The sequence below is a fragment of the Schistocerca gregaria genome, chromosome 7 (assembly GCF_023897955.1).
Source record: "Schistocerca gregaria isolate iqSchGreg1 chromosome 7, iqSchGreg1.2, whole genome shotgun sequence".
NCBI lineage: Eukaryota > Metazoa > Arthropoda > Insecta > Orthoptera > Acrididae > Schistocerca > Schistocerca gregaria.
The window spans coordinates 314,822,770-314,845,919 of record NC_064926.1 but is presented as its reverse complement, the minus strand read 5'-3'; the positions used below and the strand labels follow the sequence as shown (position 1 = coordinate 314,845,919).

Here is a 23,150-nt window from a genome sequence, read left to right as displayed (position 1 = left end):
TTAATAAACTGCTCTTTTCCAGCCACGTGCCATGAATTTATTGAAACAAATTTAACTGTTAGTCTTTTATGAAAATATTTGTCTGGGGTGCAGTTTTAGTTTGAAACGAAATGAAGAAGATAAGCAGTACAGACAGGATCAGACTAGAAGGACTGGAATTTTGTACTGCATAAAAGTACTGAAGATTAAATAGGTAGTTCGAATAACTAATGAAGAGGTATTGAACCGAATCAGAGACAAAAAGACATTTATTGCGCAGCTTGACTAGAAGGCGCGTAGATGGATGGCACAGAACTTGAGACTTCAAGAAATAATGTGGTGATAATGGGATGTGGAATGTTGCGAATTGTAGATGAAACCCAAGCCTAGAGTACAGAAAGAGATGGAACTGTATCTGTGCTGCAGTAGTAATGCAGAGATGAAGAGGCTTGCATCTTATCGATTAGGCTAATGATCTGTACCAAACCGGTCTTCGGACTACAGACTACAATAGAAACAACAACATAAAGGAAAATGCACGAGAATTCTTAATCACGTGTTACAGTAAGGACAGGCGAGTGAACGACCGTCTAGGCTGCGTTTGTGTTATTTGGCCTGAGAAATGAGCAACGCAAGCGAAGACCTTTCAAGGATTCTATGCATTCCTTCGTTTGTTTGTTGTCCAGGTATACTACCGAAACTGGCACTAGATGATCATTCACTCGTTCGCTGGTCGAGCACTTCAGGCTTAAATCAACTCTCTTCAAGAAGAATAAGAGGAAATATAATTATTTAGTAAGGCTCTAGGTTTAATTACCTATGAAATATTTTTTCCATGGTGTAATGGAATCTTCGAATTTTTATGCAAAACTGCGTCACTGTGAGGTATTTTGCATTATTTTGTATCATTTTTTAAAAAAGTAAATATACCTGCACTTATACAGGAGTGTTACAGACGACGTTAATACGATAGACATTCCCAATATGTTTCACACAGTACAAATCTGACCATTGCGTTTGCAGCTAGTGTAAGAACCGGCGAAGCATGCATGTTTCTCAATATCCATTTCCGTAGGAAATCGTTGATGTCGTCAGTAGAAACAGGGAATTTTTTTTTACCCCCTCTGCCACCCTACAGATGCACGACTTCGTTTGGGTTGAACCTCGATTGCTCTCTGGGATTCTCAACTGTCATATGGACATCTCTCACTTGCGGGTCTGCCGGCAGTTTCTGCTCAGTTGCATCTGATACTGGTTTGGCTCGAGAGCGCCAGCAGTTTCCTTGTTGCCTCCCTGGAATCGAAAAAAATGCGATACATTAGTGGCTCCATAGAAACATTTTGCGCTTCGCTGCTGCTATATAGGACACTCCAGCATGTCGGTTACAGCACGTCTTTAGTATTTAATTAGGTATTACACATTGTCAATTTAGTCTAGTAAAAACGCGTGAACATGTCATAATTCATAGAAATTTTAGCAAAAGAAAATAGTAGTCAAATGCAGGAAATGATAGTAAAATAATAACGTTTTCAATTTTACTTAATTAAACTTTGTGGTTTCGGATGTCTTCATAATCATCTTCGTAATGTACTACTGAGATGCAAGTGGATGGTCAGTGGCAGCCAGCTTTACAATTATAGTATACTTTACCAGCGAAAAATTTGGCAACATTTTTTTAATACACACACCATGCTACTAGATGTTCACAATTTTCTCTATGGAGCAGAAGGAGCTGTCAGGCAGATGTGATTTCCGTTCGTGTTTGAAGTTAATTTTATTAACTATTAAATTCTTTACATCAACTGTTAGTAGTTCAAAGATTTTCATGACTGAATGCCTCTTTCGTTCATGTTAAGACTGAGTGATGGCTGATACAATTATTTTATCCTTCTAACATTATATTTATGCATGTTGCTGTTGTCTACAAACTATTACTTATTATTAACAACAATATGTGTTGTGAAACTGTTGTCGGTCTGCTCAGTTGCTTAAAGAGTTAACTTCATGGTTTTTTTCGGGGCAGTCATGATATTTGTAGATTTGTCCCGAATTTTTTAAAATATTTTTGGTACATATGAACTAGCCAACGGCCTTGCCACAGTGGTAACACCGGTTGCCGTCAGATCACCGAAGTTAATTACTGTCGGGCTGGGCTAGCACTTGGATGGGTGACCATCCCGTCTGCCGACCGCTGTTGGCAAGCAGAGTGCACTCAGCCCTTGTGAGGCAACCTGAGAAGCTACTTGATTGAGAAGTAGCGGCTCCGGTCTTGTAAACCGACATACGGCAGAGAGAGCAGTGTGCTGACCACATGCCCCTCCATATCTCCAATCAGTGACACCTGTGGGCTGAGGGTGACACGGCGGACGATCGGTACGGTTGGGCCTTCTTGGTCTATTCGGGCGGAGTTTATTTTTTTCTTACATTTGAATTCCTCTTATTGAAAGCAAGAGTTTGTAACGTCAAGAGTCATAAGAACTCTGACTATTCCAGCCTTAGTTACAAGTTATGAGATGAAATACTCGATCCCTTTGTGATGAACACATATTTTTAAGGCTACTGCATTTGTGGGGGCTAGGGGTGGGGGGCGGGGGGTACTGAGATACTACACTTCGTTACACTGTGTTTCAGTATTATATGAATTACGGTGAAAAATGTTTTGAATTTTTCATATGCAGTTTAAGAATACAGACATGCTGAAGAAATTCACAACACTGATAAATCAGCATGTCTGCTGGCACTCGTTCAGCTGAGGAAGTACTAATAAAATATAAATTAACGTACTTTTTGCAACAAATTCAAGTGATAGTTCATTTTTATTGCATTTCATTAATATTTTTTTGCAACATCAAAAATTTTTGACATGTTTCGAATGGTATATTAAACGTTGGTATAAACAGTCTACAGAGAACGGGTGTTTGTGCAAAGGAAAAAGTTCTGGAAGGCCGAGAATGAGTGATGAAAATGTAGCATGCATCCAGCAAGCATTTGTTCGCAGCCCAGGAAAATCGACTCGCAGAGCTAGCAGAGAGCTGCAAATTCCACAATCAACTGTATGGAGAGTCCTAACAAAAAGGTTAGTTATGAAACCTTATCGTTTGAAATTGGTTCAAGCACTGTCTGCAGGTGATAAGATTAAAAGAATCGATTTCTGTGATTTTATCCTTGCTCAAATGGAAACAGATGAATCTTTCGTTTCAAAGATTGTGTTTAGTGATGAAGCAACTTTTCACACTAACGGGAAAGTCAACCGTCACAATGTCTGTATATGGGGCAATGAGAATTCGCGGGAAACAACTCAGTATGAACGTGACTCGCCTAAGGTGAACGTTTTTTGTGCCATTTCAGCCAATAAAGTTTTTGGTCCCTTTTTCTTCGAAGGTGGACTGGACTACAGTATCTGGAGATGTTAGAGAATTGGCTGTTCCCTCAGCTCGAACAAGAAGCACAACAATTCATATTTCAGCAGGATGGAGCGCCACCACATTGGCACTTATCTGTCCGTAACTACCTGAACGTCAACTACCCGAGGCGATGGATCGGCCGCCAGGCAGCCCGTGACAGAGCACTTCATCACTGGCCTCCAAGAAGCCCTGATCTTACCCCCTGCGATTTTTTCTTATGGGGGTATGTTAAGGATATGGTGTTTCGGCCACCTCTCCCACCCTGTAGTTTAGCTTGTATCTGACGGATAGTATCCGTCTGTAAGCAAGGAGTCTGGAACTCATGTCAGTATACAAAAAATAAGAAATGACTATTGCTGTAGCATAGACGCCGACATTTCTTTGCAAAATATTATGATTGTGTAGTTCTATATAGAGGACATTCTTGGTCGTTTTGGAGTATTCTTGAGAGCTCTGTAACTCTTCTCAGTCGTCTTTCCATTCCCCTGACAGGTTTCACTACCTGCTGGAGCTTATAGATACCATCGTTATCAAATGGCTGTCTTTCCATCTGAGGTCATCAGTCCCCTAGACTTAGAACTACTTACACCTAACTAACCTAAGGACACCACACACATCCATGCCCGAGGCAGGATTCGAACCTGCGATCGTAACAGCCGCATGGTTCAGGACTGAAGCGCCTAGAACCGCACGGCCACCGCGGCCGGCTACCATCGTTATCGATACTACATACCGCTGAATGAGTTGGATTGCTTCGTAGGGTTACTGCACTGTGTAGCGGCATTACTTATGCTGAACAAAACAGCCATATCAATTTTGTTAACTTAAGACAAGTTTTTTCTCGAACTTATTTCGTTGGAATGAAGGTTCATACTATAATTGTTGCTCTATATTCTACATTTCACCTAGGTTTCGTTGAACTCGGCATAAAACTTATTATTAATTTTCTAATTTATCTTTGATTTATGAAAACCAATATGCGTTAGTAAAGCCTTAATCAATTTTATAATTTATATTTACTATAACAGCTAACTGTCCATCTTTTTATGCACAGCCAAAAGTTCGTCGGACGATGAAATATCACTTACATTCTATGTTTATTGAGACTTTTTGTCTGGTACAGATATCCTCAGTGTCCCTAGTTTTAACACTTTCTTGCTGACTTTCAGGCTTGTAACTAGCCTGAGATTTGGACAGAACCCCGAATATTCTTTTAATTTTAGCCGCGCGGGATTAGCCGAGCGGTCTAGTGGCGCTGCAGTCATGGACTGTTCGGCTGGTCCCGGCGAGGTTCGAGTCCTCCCTTGGGCATGGGTGTGTGTGATTGCCCTTAGGATACTTTAGGTTAAGTAGTGTGTAAGCTTAGGGACTGATGACCTTAGCAGTTAAGTCCCACAAGATTTCACACACATTTCATTTCATTTTTAATTTTAGACCTAGAAACTGTAGATGCGGAATACTAACTGCTGTTGCAGGACGGGAACAGTATGAAGAAGAGAGGCAGAGTGGGTAACAGGACACGTGAGATATACAATTACAGAAATTTACTATACCCCTTTGTTCTAACAGATGCTTCAGAACGGAACATATTACACATTTATCTTTGGTTTAATTAGACGCAGAAAATACTTTTATACGCTGAAAACGTATGCAAAACGATACCTACTACATGTACACAATGAGCTCTCAGAAAGGTGGAACTAAACTGTATGCCATCAGCTTGGCAGCGACCATAAGAGAGACAGGAAGTGCTCTGAGCTGGAAAGTCGGCTACTGAAAGGATTGGGGAAAAGTAAATAAAAATGTCGTGTGACTGGGGCGTCCAGTCGGGTAGACCGCTCGCCTCGTGCAAGTCTTCGGTGACCTGAACGTCTATGGGGATGAAGTGATGATGATTAGCACAACACAACACCCACTCCCTGAGCGGAGGAAACGTCCGACCCAGCCGGGAATCGAAGCCGGGCCCTTAGGATTGACATTCTGTCGCGATGACCACTCAGCTACCGGGGGCGGACTGGGGAAAAGTACTTACATTTTACGCTGTTTTCCGTTAAAGGAAATATTATTTCACGTTGTCTTGACGTGGGTATTGATCACCTTCAGTATTAATTTTCGACTTAATACATCTCCGGTTCTTGTAATAATAGTAGATACACTGATAGCCAATACATTGTGACGACTGTCCACCGCGAAGTTTGATGCCGCCTGGTGGCGTTTCACGCACGTGACAAGGCTACAAAAGTGTGTGAGCCGATCAGGCACGGACGGTGGATCACCCTAGCGAAAATACGGGGCGCAAATGTGCAAATCCTTTGAGTTAAGCGACTTTGACAAAGGGTAGATTATTATCACGCAGAGCCTGCGATCGAGTATCTCAAAAAAGACAAAGCTGGTCGAATGTTCACGTGCTACTGTCTACGTAAAAGAGTTGGAAAGAAATTAGCACTAGGCGCTAAATGGTTGGATAACCTCGACTCTTCAGGGAGCGTGGGGCTCAGAAGTTTGTCTAATCTGTAAAGTAGGACATATGGTGGTCTGTGATATCACTGCCGAAAGAGAACAGCGCTGGTGCACGCAAAAGTGTTTCGGAGCGCTCTGTTCATCGCGCATTGTTCAAAATGGAACCCCGCAACAGACCACCTCTACTTGTTCGCACATTGACACAACGACATCGTCAGTTACGATTGTAGTGGGCACGGGACCATCTGGATTCTACCGTCGATCAACGGAAATTTGTCGGTTCTTCGGGTGAATCAAATTTTTGCTACACTAGCTTGATGGTCGTCTCCACAAAAACCGTCATCGAAATGAACGGCGGCTCGAAAGGTGCAGCGCGCCACGGACGCAGGCCGGTGGGAGCAGTATTATGCTATGGCAGACATTCCCCTGCGCTTGCATGGGACTTGTGGTAGTAATCGAAGACACGCTGACAGCTGTAAACCACCTGCATCCCTACATGCTTGACGTCTTTCCCGTCGGCGATGTCATCTTTCAGCAATATACACTCATGGAAATTGAAATAAGAACACCGTGAATTCATTGTCCCAGGAAGGGGAAACTTTATTGACACATTCCTGGGGTCAGATACATCACATGATCACACTGACAGAACCACAGGCACATAGACACAGGCAACAGAGCATGCACAATGTCGGCACTAGTACAGTATATATCCACCTTTCGCAGCAATGCAGGCTGCTATTCTCCCATGGAGACGATCGTAGAGATGCTGGATGTAGTCCTGTGGAACGGCTTGCCATGCCATTTCCACCTGGCGCCTCAGTTGGACCAGCGTTCGTGCTGGACGTGCAGACCGCGTGAGACGACGCTTCATCCAGTCCCAAACATGCTCATTGGGGGACAGATCCGGAGATCTTGCTGGCCAGGGTAGTTGACTTCTGGCGCCTCAGTTGGACCAGCGTTCGTGCTGGACGTGCAGACCGCGTGAGACGACGCTTCGTCCAGTCCCAAACATGCTCATTGGGGGACAGATCCGGAGATCTTGCTGGCCAGGGTAGTTGACTTACACCTTCTAGAGCACGCGGGGTGGCACGGGATACATGCGGACGTGCATTGTCCTATTGGAAAAGCAAGTTCCCTTGCCGGTCTAGGAATGGTAGAACGATGGGTTCGATGACGGTTTGGATGTACCATGCACTATTCAGTGTCCCCTCGACGATCACCAGAGGTGTACGGCCAGTGTAGGAGATCGCTCCCCACACCATGATGCCGGGTGTTGGCCCTGTGTGCCTTGGTCGTATGCAGTCCTGATTGTGGCGCTCACCTGCACGGCGCCAAACACGCATACGACCATCATTAGCACCAAGGCAGAAGCGACTCTCATCGCTGAAGACGACACGTCTCCATTCGTCCCTCCATTCACGCCTGTCGCGACACCACTGGAGGCGGGCTGCACGATGTTGGGGCGTGAGCGGAAGACGGCCTAACGGTGTGCGGGACCGTAGCCCAGCTTCATGGAGACGGTTGCGAATGGTCCTCGCCGATACCCCAGGAGCAACAGTGTCCCTAATTTGCTGGGAAGTGGCGGTGCGGTCCCCTACGGCACTGCGTAGGATCCTACGGTTTTGGCGTGCATCCGTGCGTCGCTGCGGTCCGGTCCCAGGTCGACGGGCACGTGCACCTTCCACCGACCACTGGCGACAACATCGATGTACTGTGGAGACCTCACGCCCCACGTGTTGAGCAATTCGGCGGTACGTCCACCCGGCCTCCAGCATGCCCACTATACGCCCTCGCTCAAAGTCCGTCAACTGCACATACGGTTCACGTCCACGCTGTCGCGGCATGCTACCAGTGTTAAAGACTGCGATGGAGCTCCGTATGCCACGGCAAACTGGCTGACACTGACGGCGGCGGTGCACAAATGCTGCGCAGCTAGCGCCATTCTACGGCCAACACCGCGGTTCCTGGTGTGTCCGCTGTGCCGCGCGTGTGATCATTGCTTGTACAGCCCTCTCGCAGTGTCCGGAGCAAGTATGGTGGGTCTGACACACCGGTGTCAATGTGTTCTTTTTTCCATTTCCAGGAGTGTATTTGTCCGTGTCTCAGAGACAGAACGGTGCTACAGTGGTTTGAGGAGCGTTATAGGGAACTCATGTTGACGACACGGCGTCCGAATATGAATGATGTAAATTCTATGAAACCCACAAGAGTCACTATCGGACGCCATCACTGCGTACCCAAATGAACGGCCCGTTATTTACGCGAATTATGTGACCTGTGCGTAGATATTTAATGCAGCATACCTCCACAAACTTACCAGCAAACCACGGATCTCTGATACGCAGAATCAGTTATGTGTTTTGTTCCAGAGCTGGGCAAACAAGCTACTAAGTAGGGTGTTTTAACGTTTTGGCTCATCCGTGGAACAATAAACGAAAAAAACTTCGACATTTGTTTTTGGTAGCCTGTGTTTCTATTGCTAGTGTCTCACCTGGATTGAGAAAAGCCTTAGATAGATTGAGGACAGGCATCTCGAAGCTCAGTGAGAGGACCGCTGCCACTGGTAACACCATCAGCAAGACGCTCAGTGCTTTCTGGACCTGCAATTTACACACAATGTATATAAACGTACCAGCTTTTTAACCGCGGCTTCTCTCGTGTTAAGTCTTTATCACAAACAATGCACACATACATGTCTGAGCCTGTGCTGTTTTACACCATACGAGTTCAAAGCCAACCTTAAACTTTCCTGTGTTATTCAGCTGTCATGAATCGATATAGAAGAGATAAGGGATCTAGTATTAGAATCAGAATTTTAAAGGAAGCTTTGGAAGACTTGATATCAAATAAAGCGGTAGGGATGGATATCAATCCATTTCATTTCATAAAACCTTTGTGGGAAGCGGCAAAAAAAAAAGACTGTTCACGTTGGTTTGTAGAATACATGAATCTGGAGATATACGGTCTGACTTTCGGGAAAACATCGTCCACACAATTTCCGACGATGGCAAGAATCGACAATTGCGAAAGTAATCGCTCAATGAGCTTAACAGCTCAAGCATCCAAGTTGCTCACAAGAACAATATACAAAAGAGTGGAAAAGAAACTTGAGGATGTGTTAGATGACGATCACTTTGGCCTTAGGAAAGGTAAAGGCACCAGATAGGCAATTAGTAATGGAAGAAAGACTGAATAAAAATCAAGACACTTTCATAGGATTTTTCAGTCTAGGAAAAGTGTTCGACAATGTCAAATGGAGGAAGATGTTCGAAATTCTGACAAAAATAGGGGCAAGCTACAGGAAAAGACGTGTAATATACAACATGTACAAGAGCCAAGAGGAAAAATAAGAGTGGAAGACCAAGAACGAAGTGCACAGTTTAAAAAGTGTTTAAGACAAAGACGTAAGCTTTTGCTCCTACTGTTCAGTCTGCACATCGCAGAAGCAATGAAGGAAATAAAAGAAAGGTTCAGACGTGGAATTAAAAATTAAGGTGAAAGGATATCAATGTTAAGATTCGCTGGTGACATTGCTACACTCAGTGAAAATAAAGAAGAATTACTCAATCTGCTGATTGGAATGAACGGTCTAATGACTGCAGAACACGGATTGACAGCAAACAGAAGCAAGAGGAAAGTGATGATAATTAGCAGAAATTAGAGCAGCGAGAAACTTAATATGAAAATTTGTGATCACGAAGTTCAGGAATTCTGCTACCTAATCAACTAAATAACCCATGATGGACGTAGCAAGGAGGATATAAAAAGCAGACTAGCACTGGCAAATGTGGCACTCCTGGCCAAGAGAAGTCTAGCAGTGTTAAATATAGACCTTACGGGAGTGAGTCACGGACTATGGGAAAACCGGAACAGAAGAGAATAGGGGCACTTGAAATGTGGTGCTAGAGAAGAATGTTGAAAATTGGGTTGACTGATGAAGTAAGAAATGGGGAGGTACACCGCAGAATTCGCGAGGGAAGGAATATATGGAAAACAATGACAAGAAGGAAGGATAGGATGACAGGTCATCTGTTAAGACTTTACGAGATAACTTTCAGAATACTACAGGGAGCTGTAGAGGGTAAAAACTGTAGAGGAAGGCAGAGATTAGAATACGCCCAGCAAATAATTGAGGACGTAGGTTGCAAGTGCTTCTCTGAGATGAAGAGGGTAGCACAGTGGGGGAATTTGTGGCTGGCCCCTTACAACCAGTCAGAAGACTGATGACCAAATAAATATCATCTGTCTGGTATAATCTTAGTACCCGGAACACATATACAAAATTATTGTCTTGCTGTACTGCTAATTCTCGCGACCTGGTTGACGCGCTGATCAGCACACGTAGGGGATAAACTGCGCTTCATACATTTAAAGCATTCTGAGTCTTCTAAATTCGGGGAAAAGGTATCAGTAGCACACCTTAGAACATTTTTACGTATCATTCCCTTCTCATCTCCATCCCCATCACTAGGGGTGAAGGCGTATCTTACTCCTGCAATAGTCACATTCGAAAAATTAGTCATGTGTATATCAAATATGGTTGAAACTGCTCTTGGCGTCGCTGAGTCATGCTTTTATGACACTCCGTTTCGCTGAACCTTCAGATGATTGGATTCCAGGAGAGTCACAGTATTTTTTTCCAGGTTACAAGTCATACATGTGCCCAGTTAGATAGAAATTACTTAAGAGATTACAGAGATGGCCTGATGTGTCACTGGTCATGCACCCTCCCCCCCCCCCCCCCCCCCCACCTGCCCCTACATAGTTAGGGCCGAAACGTCCAAGGACAGTCAACAATGAGCGTAGTGGTCCCAAAACTATGGATTCGATAACAATGTTGGTTGTTATCAGAGGTATGTATATGGCAATCCTGGTAGCTGGCTTTTAACCACCTTGCCAAAAGAATCAGGGGGCAATGGAAATGCTCTTGAAAGCATTAGGTACTCATGCCACCTTCCCTCCCCCCCCCCCCCCGCCCTTTTCCCCAACCCACGCCCCTCCGCCTCCTCCCCTCCCCCTCCCCCCATCATCCCCAAATACAACGTAGTATTGAAGTGGAACACCGAGTCACAATGTAACTGTCAAGATACTACTGAATTTTGTAAAAAATAGTACACATTCACAGATATTTGTCAATACTACAGTATTTCCCATATCGAAAAATACGTAAATTTCACTTGAACTGTTTCCATGTTCAAAGATTTATCCCATAATATTTTAAAAATGTATGTAAGCATCTTTATCTAAATTGTGTATGCAAGACACATACGAGCGTACAAACACTCACTCACACACACACACACACACACACACACACACTACCTCTCTGTCTCTCTGTCTCTCTCTCTCTCTCTCTCTCTTTCACATACACACACACACACACATACACACACACACACACACACACACACACACACACACAAACACACTGAAGCATAAATAATAGAGGGAATGGGAAGGAAAAGAAACTCAAACAAAAAATACTCAAGGCATTAAAAAATGGTTACAAACTTTTTTTTTTAATATAATGTTTTTACATCAGTGTTTCTTACACATTCAGTATCTGAGCAAGTACAATAGATTACAAAAGTTTCTTCGAAACGTATGTACCAAGGTAACGAGAACATGAATAAGAAATATGTGAATTCACATCACTTCCAAAGATGAAAGTGACCGCAAAGTAATACCTTCAATTTACATTTTTACACACATTTCATTTCCATCTTTCAGGTATTTTCGTTTTTATAGGTACTGAGGATAAAATCGATCATCATTCTTAATGCAGTAGTTATCCCAAGCCATTGTATTTTCCTTATCAGGAAGTATCAAATGTTTATCGTCTTGTGCAGATGATACGAATTTATGTTGTCTAACAGAAGAAGCAATTTACTGCTTAGTTTGAATTAAATGTTACTCAGTCATTTGTACTTCCAGGAGCAGTACACACTGCTTGTAATCATTGATGGTTAACATTAACAGGAGGCTGCTTTGTTCCCTTCGCTCGGCACATTACGTGCCTAGGTTTCGTATCAAGACCATAAATCTTTGCTCAAAGACTGACAAATTCTGTAATAGGTTCACATTTTTGTTTGTCTTTCATTAATCCAAACTATTTTTTATTTATCAGTGGAATATCTTAACCGTTATTTGCATTGAAACCCATAAACCGAACTTCGTATGCATGTTACTCTTAATACGCTCATAAATACTCAGAGTTTTAATCTGGTAGATTAAGTTGTTAGTATCCTTGTAGTGTAGTTTTTGATGATGTGCCAGAAATTTGTTTCATATGTAACCAAAATGGAAGTCTAAAAGAACCGTTCACGACATATCCAAAATGGCCATTCCTGCTGTAGTGAGTTTATCGAAGGTAGCTTTTAGCCTGATCAATGCAGTGGCGACTAAATTTTCGTTGAAAACTCACAGTCTTTCGAAAATCTGGCTTAGCAATTAATGCAGCTGACTAAATTCTGCTTCTCCAGGATATCTGAAAAAGTTCTTCTCAAAACCATTTATTGCACTCATGTGTTTTTGTGCATTATCGTCACTGTATAGCTAGTTCCAGTATACCTTGTCTCAATTACAAAACGCTCTGAATCTTTTTGTAAAGCCAGTTTGATTTTTGTGCTGTAAACATTGTCTCAAATTCGTATAATGAAAATATGGTTTTTCTTCTCAGATAATGTCAAAATTAATTTCTTTGGTTTCTTACTATCGGATGGTGGTGGCATTTTTTCCAAATGCAAAGTGTGAATACTCTCACGGTATTCGAGACTCACTTCTAAAATGTACCCTACTTTCGAATCGTTTGGTGCGTTTTCCATGCTGAAAGTTTTAACACTCTCTGAAGGAAGCCATTCAAAATTGGACATGGAAGGTGCTGCAACATCACCCACCTGTAGATGCTATTCACATTAAGACATATGATGTAAGATTCGTCAATTTTATCGTCATAATTTAACATCTATGTGTTGTTGGCAACTGCAAATTTGCAAAAACAATGGACAATACCACATCTAGGGCCTCTCTCAACAAACTCTAGTTGTTTGATGTCGGTAATAAACTACCATTCCTCTTTAGTAATTTTCCCATGACAAGCCAGGCGAAGTAATGTACTGTGCTGGATCCAATTCGTATGTTTTGGGGCGAAGACTGCGAAAGATTTTGAACATATCTGCTGGAAACAGAATGTCAGTTTTTAAATATAAATCAGAGTATTCTACAGGTATTTTACACTTGAATATGTTCCATAGATAGCTCTTTGATACTCAACCGATGTTACCGTTTCGCCTGCTAATAACCTTTCAAATTTTTCGATTGAGCCTAGGTGCTTTTCCAATAAAATTGATTTGTTGTTGACATATACGTCGTAATTGTTTTATGTTCATCTGATTTTAAGTATGTTGGGCACGTTTTGAGTAAAAATTTCAACAAATTTACTAAATCGATAAATCTGTAATTTGTTATGCAGTACTGCATTTGTTGCAATACTGCAACATTTTTCGAAGAAGATTTATGTATTTTCACATTTAATAGAAAAAACAGAATTAACAAAACTGGATTTAACTTAAATTCTTCCTCGCCATTTGTTGTCTTCTGCTCACAAATGTTCATTATCAAAAATGCCTGTAGTAATTCTTCAAGTTGTGGAATACAAGGGGACTCTATATTAAGGTCTTCAGTCGGCATTGCAGTTGAAATGTGCTGTACCTCCGTATGTACCGGTGAAATGGAATGCCGGTCTATGTGACCGAGAGGTTCTAGGCGCATCAGTCCGGAACCACGCGGCTGCTACGGTCGCAGGTTCGAATCCTGCCTCGGGCATGGATGTGTATGATGTGCTTAGGTTAGTTAGGTTTACTTACACTTTTTGTTATATGGAGGCAATTGCCACTTTTTTCACTACACAGGTAACTTGCCCTAATCGTTTGGCAGTTGGGTTTGATTATCTAATGATTTTACAGGAAGGTAAAGTACAGCATCATCTGCAAACAATCTAAGAGGGTTGCTCAAATTGTCTCCTAAATTGTTTATGCAGATCAGGAACATTTTCTTGGGGAGTGCCAGATTCGAACTGTGACCTTTCTGAGAGGAAATCAGGAATCCAGTCACACCACTAAGATGATACTCTGTAAGCATGCAATTTGATTAGAAGTTGCTTGTGAGGAACGGCGTCAAAACCCTTCAGGAAATATAGCAATACGGAATCATTTTGAGATCTCCTGTTGATAGCACTTATTACTTCATGAGAATAAAGAGGAAGTTGTGTTTCACAAGAATGATATTTTCTGAATCCGTGTTGGCTGTTGGTCAATAAACTGTTCTATTCGAAGTAAGCTGCTAAATCTTCCACGGGGAAGATGTCTGACAAACCATAGTAAGACACAGGTAAACAAGAACAAGGGTTTATTAACCCCGCATTAGAGAGATTTAATAATAAAAGAAAAAGACAGAGGTAAACAAGAACGAGAGAATGAGATTTTCACTCTGCAGCGGAGTGTGCGCTGATATGAAACTTCCTGGCAGATTCTGTTAAGTTTGGAATGTAGGAGACGAGTTACTGGCAGAAGTAAAGCTATGAGGACGGGGCGTGAGTCGGTTTTGGGTAGCTCAGTTGGTGGAGCACTTGCCCGCGAAAGGCAAAGGTCCCGAGTTCGAGTCCCGGTCCGACACACAGTTTTAATCTGCCAGGAAGTTTCAAGAACAAGAGTTTATTAAGACCGCAGTAGAGAGATTTAATAACAAAGGAAAATCTCTTCTTAGTAAAAAATTATACAACTTCTCAGACACTATAGGGCATATGCCTGGAGCACACAGTGAATAAGCGTATTGGGACGTGAAACTTCGCCACTGTTAATCCGTGGGAAGTCGTACGTCCCGCTGCGATTGCTTCCGACCGGTCTCTGACTGACGGACTGCTAAGAGTCACTGCACAAATTGTCCCAGAGCTTCGGTGGAGTGAACTGCACACGCGTTGGCTTGCCCTATGTAGCGGGGGCGCGGAAATATTCATGCCGCTCCAGTTCCACACAAGTGACACGCCGGAGGAAATAGGTCCCTAGCACGGAAGACCTCTGATGGCGCTTGTCCTGCAGTCTGACTTCCTTGTTGTGATCAGACCAGTCGGGGAGGCGATGCCTCGTATATATGCAATCCCGTAATCCTTCAGTGCCCGAGAGGTTGCCGATCTCTTCAGGCGAACGTCAGGTACATGGCCCAAATCAACAGTATACACTACTGTCCATTAAAATTGCTACACCACGAAGGTGACGTGCTACAGACGCGAAATTTAACCGACAGGAAGATGTTGTGATATGCAAATGATTAGCTTTCAGAGCACTCACACAAAGTTTGCGCCGGTGGCGACACCTACAACGTGCTGACATGAGGAAAATATCCAACAGATTTCTCATACACAAACAGCAGTTGACCAGCGTTGCCTGGTGAAACGTAGTTGTAATGCCTCGTGTAAGGAGGAGAAATGCGTACCATCACGTTTCTGACTTTGATAAAGGTCGGATTGTAGCCTATCACTATTGCGGTTTATCGTATCGCGACATTGCTGCTCGCGTTGGTCGAGATCCAATTAACAGAATATGGAATCGGTGGGTTCAGGATGGTAATACGGAAAGCGGTGCTGGATCCCAACGGCCTTGTAGCACTAGCAGTCAAGATGACAGGCATCTTATTCGCATGGCTGTAACGGATCGTGCAACCACGTCTCGATCCCTGTGTCAACAGATGGGGACGTTTGCAAGACAACAACCATCTGCACGAACAGTTCGACGATGTTTGCAGCAGCATGGACTGTCAGCTCGGAGACCATGACTGCGGTTCTCTTGACGCTGCATCACAGACAGGAGTGCCTGCGGTTGTGTACTCGACGACAAACCTGGGTGCACGAATGGCAAAACGTCATTTTTTCGGGTGAATCCAGGTTCTGTTTACAGCACCATGATGGTCGCATCCGTGTTTGGTGACATCGCGGTGAACGCACACTGGAAGCGGGTATTCGTCATCGCCATACTGGCGTACCACCCGGCGTGATGGTATGGGGTTCCATTGGTTGCACGTCTCGGTCACCTCTTGTTCGCATTGACGGTACTTTGAAGAGTGGAGGTTACATTTCAGATGTTTTCGACTCGTGGCTCTACCCTTCATTCGATTCCTGCGAAACCCTACATTTCAGCAGGCTAATGCACGACCCCACGTTGCAGGTCCTGTACGGGCCTTTCTGGATACAAAAAATGTTCGACTGCTGCCCTGGCCAGCACATTCTCCAGATCTCTCACCAATTGAAAACGTCTGGTCAATGGTGGCCGAGCAACTGGCTCGTGACAAAGTCACTAATCTTAATGAACTGAGGTATCGTGTTGAAGCTGCATGGGCAGCTGTACCTGTACGCGTCATCCAAGCTCTGTATGACTCAATGCCCAGGCTTATCAATGCCGTCATTACGGCCAGAGGCGGTTGTTCTGGGTACTGATTTCTCAGGATCTATGCACCCAAACTGCATGAAAATGTAATCACGTGTCAGTTCCAGTATAATATATTTGTGCAATGAATACCCGTTTATCATCTGCATTTCTTCTTGGTGTAGCAGTTTTAATGGCCGGTAGTGTATGTTCAAAAATCCTACTTCGAATCGACCTTAGTGTTATGGATGTGTAATTCAGCAGATTACTCCTATTTCCTTACTGGAGTATTCGTGTAAGCTGTGCAGCTTTCCATTCTTTCGAAGAGCGAACGCTTGTCTATGATTGTTAAGTATGGAGATATTGTATCAGCATACTCTAAAGGAAACCTAACTGGTATAGAATCTGGAACGAAGGCCTTGCTTTTATGAAGTGATGTAAGTTAATTCGGTACACCTAGGATATCTATGTCTAAGTTACTCATGTTGGCAGTTGTTCCTGATTCGAATTCTGGAATATTTAGTTAGACTTTCTTGGTGATGGAATTTAGGAAAACTGTGTATAACAATTTTACTCTAGTGGCACTGTCAGCTGTAACATTAACGTTGCTATCACGCAGTGAAGGTATTCGTTGCGTCTTGTCACTTATGTACTTTACATATAATAGAATATCTTTGGATTTTCTACCAGATTTCAAGACAGAGCTTCGTTGTGGAAACTACACTCCTGGAAATGGAAAAAAGAACACATTGACACCGGTGTGTCAGACCCACCATACTTGCTCCGGACACTGCGAGAGGGCTGTACAAGCAATGATCACACGCACGGCACAGCGGACACACCAGGAACCGCGGTGTTGGCCGTAGAATGGCGCTAGCTGCGCAGCATTTGTGCACCGCCGCCGTCAGTGTCAGCCAGTTGGCCGTGGCATACGGAGCTCCATCGCAGTCTTTAACACTGGTAGCATGCCGCGACAGCGTGGACGTGAACCGTATGTGCAGTTGACGGACTTTGAGCGAGGGCGTATAGTGGGCATGCGGGAGGCCGGGTGGACGTACCGCCGAATTGCTCAACACGTGGGGCGTGAGGTCTCCACAGTACATCGATGTTGTCGCCAGTGGTCAGCGGAAGGTGCACGTGCCCGTCGACCTGGGACCGGACCGCAGCAACGCACGGATGCACGCCAAGACCGTAGGATCCTACGCAGTGCCGTAGGGGACCGCACCGCCACTTCCCAGCAAATTAGGGACACTGTTGCTCCTGGGGTATCGGCGAGGATCATTCGCAACCGTCTCCATGAAGCTGGGCTACGGTCCCGCACACCGTTAGGCCGTCTTCCGCTCACGCCCCAACATCGTGCAGCCCGCCTCCAGTGGTGTCGCGACAGGCGTGAATGGAGGGACGAATGGAGACGTGTCGTCTTCAGCGATGAGTGTCGCTTCTGCCTTGGTGCCAATGATGGTCGTTTGCGTGTTTGGCGCCGTGCATGTGAGCGCCACAATCAGGACTGCATACGACCAAGGCACACAGGGCCAACACCCGGCATCATGTTGTGGGGAGCGATCTCCTACACTGGCCTTACACCTCCTGTGATCGTCGAGGGGACACTGAATAGTGCACGGTACATCCAAAACGTCATCGAACCCATCGTTCTACCATTCCTAGACCGGCAAGGGAGCTTGCTGTTCCAACAGGACAATGCACGTCCGCATGTATCCCGTGCCACCCAACGTGCTCTAGAAGGTGTAAGTCAACTACCCTGGCCAGCAAGATCTCCGGATCTGTCCCCCATTGAGCATGTTTGGGACTGGATGAAGCGTCGTCTCACGCGGTCTGCACGTCCAGCACGAACGCTGGTCCAACTGAGGCGCCAGGTGGAAATGGCATGGCAAGCCGTTCCACAGGACTACATCCAGCATCTCTACGATCGTCTCCATGGGAGAATAGCAGCGTGCATTGCTGCGAAAGGTGGATATACACTGTACTAGTGCCGACATTGTGCATGCTCTGTTGCCTGTGTCTATGTGCCTGTGGTTCTGTCAGAGTGATCATGTGATGTATCTGACCCCAGGAATGTGTCAATAAAGTTTCCCCTTCCTGGGACAATGAATTCACGGTGTTCTTATTTCAGTTTCCAGGAGTGTATTAAAAGCATCTTTCTTTGAATTTCGCACTAAATTTGGAACTTCCATAAGACTTCGCCAATCTTGGGGATTTTGCGTTCTTTTAAGTTTGGCATGTTTCTTTCGTTGTTTCTGCAACAGTGTTCTGACCTGTTTTATTTGGTATACATGTCTCAATTACCATCGATACTATTTCTTTAAATTTAAACCAATCTGGTCTGTATTTACGTAGAAGAAGTGGAGACGTCTCTTAGAAAGCCGCGAAGCGAATTTTTATCTGCTTTTTGAAAGGGATATACAGGGTGAGTTACTAACTATTGCCACAGAGAAAAACTCCGAAAATATGGAATGAGCTAGAAAGTTTGTGTTACAAAAGATCCATAGGACAGCAGGGGCCGTATTATGATGTTGGTTCTTTGTTGCTAGGTGGGTTCGCTTCAGAGATATGAATGTCAGCTTTGTTTTTTAAATGGGATACTGTGGTTTGGTACTTATTTTCTGATAGCGGCTATCGAAACGAATCCAGTGATGTGTAACGGTAAGGTCTTTGAAGGTCAACGAAGGTCAGATAGGTGGCATGAACGTCCATTTACAGAATGTGTTCGAAGTGATGACCATTGGTATCAATGCAGTGCTGCGATCTTCGTATCATGGATTGAGTGGTATTCCTATCACTTTGGCACTTATCGAAGCACTTGTTCTGACAGTTCTCTCTCATATATCGTGCAAATAGTAAATATTCGCCGAATACGGCGTATCTATCTAATGTGCCATTGACATGTGAAGACCATTCGACGGTTTCGCAATACAACACTAATAGGAACGGTTAGACCAGTATCGTCGAATCAAGCGAATGTGAATGATGTAGTCCTTCGAAGAACAAATCGATATGCTTCCCATTTACGGAGAATGCCAACGATATTAAGTGAAAGCTTCAGACTTATACGCTGAAAGATATCCTCAAAGTAATCACCATACACGTCGTACACTTAAATATGTGTATGATAAATAGAGAACAACTAGATATTCAACGCATCAGAAACATATCCGGTAAAAAAGGAAAGTTACGAACGAGGAAACGGAAATTGGTACTCTTGCCATTGTGGTTCTAGATCATTGTGTTAGTTCGCGTTAAATCGCAAGGGAATCTGGCATGAGCCAGAGTAGCGTTGTTCGTGTTCCGCATGAATATCATCCTTACCATATCAGTCTCCACCAAGAGTTAACTGGTATGGATTGTATGCGTCGCACTGAATTCTACCGATGAGCTCAACTTCAGATTCAGAGGAATGACACATTTATTAATTTGATTTTATTCACTGACGAGGCTACATTCCCGAACCACGCAAATGTTAATTTGCATAACATGCATTATTAGGCAACTGAAAATCCATATTGGCTGCGGCAAGTTTCACACCAAAAACCGTGGTCGGTGAATGTATGGTGTGGGATTCTGGAGGACAGAATTATAGGCCCGTCTTCGAAAGAAATATTAATGGTAGCAAGAACACCACATTCTAGCAAGAAGCATTAGGTCTGTTATTGGAAGAAATACCTTTAGAAACAAGGAACAGAATGGGGTATCAACACAATGGATGTCCCGGACATTTTTCGCTGATGGCTAGAAAGGAGTTGCAGAAACAATTCCCAAATTGTTGGATTGGACGCGGAGGAGATGTGTCGTGGCTGGCTCTTTCGCCAGACTTGACGCCTCTGGATTTTCTCTTGTGGAGATTCGTAAAAGACATTGTTTATAAAGACGTTCCAACTACACCTGAAGGTATGCGAGAGAGAATTGTCAGAGCATGCGTTTCGATAAGTGCCGATGTGTTAAGGAATACCACTCAATCCATGATAAGAAGATAGCAGCACTGCATTGATACCAATGGTCGTTAGTTTGAACACCTTCTGTAAATGAACGTTCATGCCACCTTTGTGACCTTCGTTGACCTACAAAGACCTTACTGTTACACATCACCGAATTCGTCTAGACAGCCGCTATCAAAAAATAAGTACCAAACTATAGCAAACGATTTAAAATAAAAAAAAGCAAACAAAGTTGACCTTCACATCTCTGAAGCGACCCCACCTAGCAACACAAAACCAACGACATATTTTGGCCCCGTTGTCCCATGCAACTTTTGTCTCACAAACTTTCCAGCTCCTATCATACTTTAGGAGCTATTCTTGGTCGCAATAGTTAGTGAGTCACCCTGTATATCTGTGGTTATTTTTGGTGGATTCGGATAGAAGCACAGTAATTTAGTAGTCAGACAGGAAGACAAATAAACCAATTTAATTGTTAATTTTATGTTGTTAAAAGCCGGCCGCGGTGGTCTTGCGGTTCTAGGCCCGCAGTCCGGAACCGTGGGACTGATACGGTTGCAGGTTCGAATCCTGCCTCGGGCATGGATGTGTGTGATGTCCTTAGGTTAGTTAGGTTTAAGTAGTTCTAAGTTCTAGGGGATTAATGACCACAGTAGTTGAGTCCCATAGTGCTCAGAGCCATTTGAACCATTTTTTTCTGTTAAAATTCGCAAAAGTTTCAGGTAAAACGTCAATTTTATTCTTTGTAAGTGCTAAAACAAGTAGTTTTTAATATTCAAGGACTATTTTAGCCGAAATCTCGTGAGGCACTTATTCGCTGTAGGTTAGGCGGTTTTTGTTGGCTATTTTGAAGCTGTTTCTCGATTTGATAGACCGCAAATGTACTGTATCAAATTGTTCAACTCGACTGCCCCTACAAAACGGTGGTACGTTATACACGGTTATCGTTTACACCCTGCATAATGGGTATTTATTTGTTATATGCTAACCTGCTGTGAACAGATTCCTACTGTCAAATAAACAGGGAATCAAAATTAACAGCGAAAACTTATAGGGGTGAAAGTATAAAGTAATAGAAGCAAACGTTACGGCAAACAAGCGTCCAAAAGAGTGCCGTTTATGGGTTAATTGTCATTTAAGTGAGCAGTAGATTCTGACAGATATTCACAAGCACAAGAATTTGTTTGAAAAATCATTAAAGCTTGTTCTATCGTAGTTAGCACTTGGCACAGTTTAGAGAGTTTTGTTCTGAAAGTTAATAGGTCGCCTTAAAAGTGGAGAATAATCTCATTCGCGTGCCGCACAGTTTTCTGTAATGTAGCGGGTGGAATAGAAACGCAGCACCGAAAGCGAATCATCGGTTTTCCAGTTAAATTATTAATCCAAGTAACTTCACTTTTACACACCGTTACGCAAGATGTGCACGATATCTCATTCTATCGAAAAACAAATCACATGAGTCATCATTAACGCCACCCGCGGCTTAAGACGCGGAAAGAGTCATCTGAACTGTCTATTTGTAACGTTTGTACCTTTTGTTAAATTACAGTATTATATTGAAATCTGGTAAAGTTTCACTATTACTTACATCGAATACAGTGCTATCATTTTAGTTTTGTATCCGATTTACTAAGGTAAGTTAATCTACGAGTAACACCTTTTTTAGTTTTTGGCACAAAATTTGCTTTTGCTTACTACACTATTGGCCATTAAAATAGCTACACCAAGAAGAAATGCAGATGATAAATGGGTATTCATTGGACAACAATATTATACTAGAACTGACATGTGATTGCATTTTCACGCAATTTGGGTGCAGAGATCCTGAGAGATCAGTACCCAGAACAACCACCTCTGGCCGTAATAACGGCCTTGATACGCCTGGGAATTGAGTCAAACAGAGCTTGGATGGCGTGTACAGGTACAGCTGCCCATTCAGCTTCAACTCGATACCACAGTTCATCAAGAGTAGTGACTGGCGTATTGTGACGAGCCAGTTACCCGGCCTCCATTGACCAGACGTGTTCAATTGGTGAGAGATCTGGAGAAAATGTTGGCCAGGGCAGCAGTCGAACATTTTCTGTACCCAGAAAGGCCCGTACATGACCTGCAACATGCGGTCGTGCATTATGCTGCTGAAATGTAGGGTTTCGGAGGGATCGAATGAAGGGTAGAGCCACGGGTCGTAACACATTTGAAATGTAACGTCCACTGTTCGAAGTGCCGTCAATGAGAACAAGAGGTGACCGAGACGTGTAACTAATGACACCCCATACCATCACGTCGGGTCATACGCCAGAATGGCGATGACGAATACATGCTTCCAACGTGCGGTCACCGCGATGTCGCCAAACACGGGTGCGACCGTCATGGTGCTGTAAACGGAACCTGGATTCATCCGAAAAAATGACGTTTTGCCATTCGTGCACCCAGGTTCGTCGTTGAGTACGCCATCGCAGGCACTCGTGTCTGTGAGGCAGCATCAAGAGTAACCGCAGCTATGGTCTCCGAGCTGATAGTCCATGCTGCTGCAAACGCCGTCGAACTGTTCGTGCAGATGGTTATTGTTTTGCAGACGTCCCCATCTGTTGACTCAGGGGGGGCTGCACGATCAGATAGAGTGATGCTGATAAGATGCCTGTCATCTCGACTGCTATTGATACGAGGCCGTTGGGATCCAGCACGGCGTTCCGTATTACCCTCCTGAACCCATCGATTCCATATTCTGTTAATTGGATCTCGACCAACGCGAGCAGCAATGTCGCGATACGATAAACCGCAATCGTGATAGGCTACAATCCGACCTTTATCAAAGTCAGAAACGTGATGGTACGCATTTCTCCTCCTTACACGAGGGATCACAACAACGCTCACCAGGCAACTCCGGTCAACTGCTGTTTGTGTATGAGAAATCTGTTGGATAGTTTCCTCATGTCAGC

The 23,150-nt window shown here is 43.8% G+C and overlaps 1 protein-coding gene across 1 annotated transcript in view; it reads right to left on the bottom strand.

The window, feature by feature from the left end:
* Window positions 1-767: 767 nt before the first annotated feature.
* Window positions 768-23,150, bottom strand: part of LOC126281802 (nose resistant to fluoxetine protein 6-like) — a 252,843-nt gene continuing 230,460 nt past the window's right edge. Inside the window, exons 11-12 of the mRNA XM_049981017.1 lie at window positions 8,338-8,446; window positions 768-1,272 (exon numbers count right to left, since the gene is read on the bottom strand). Coding sequence (XP_049836974.1) covers window positions 1,112-1,272; window positions 8,338-8,446 — 270 coding nt within the window. The 3' untranslated portion in view covers window positions 768-1,111. The remainder of the gene's footprint in view (window positions 1,273-8,337; window positions 8,447-23,150) is intronic.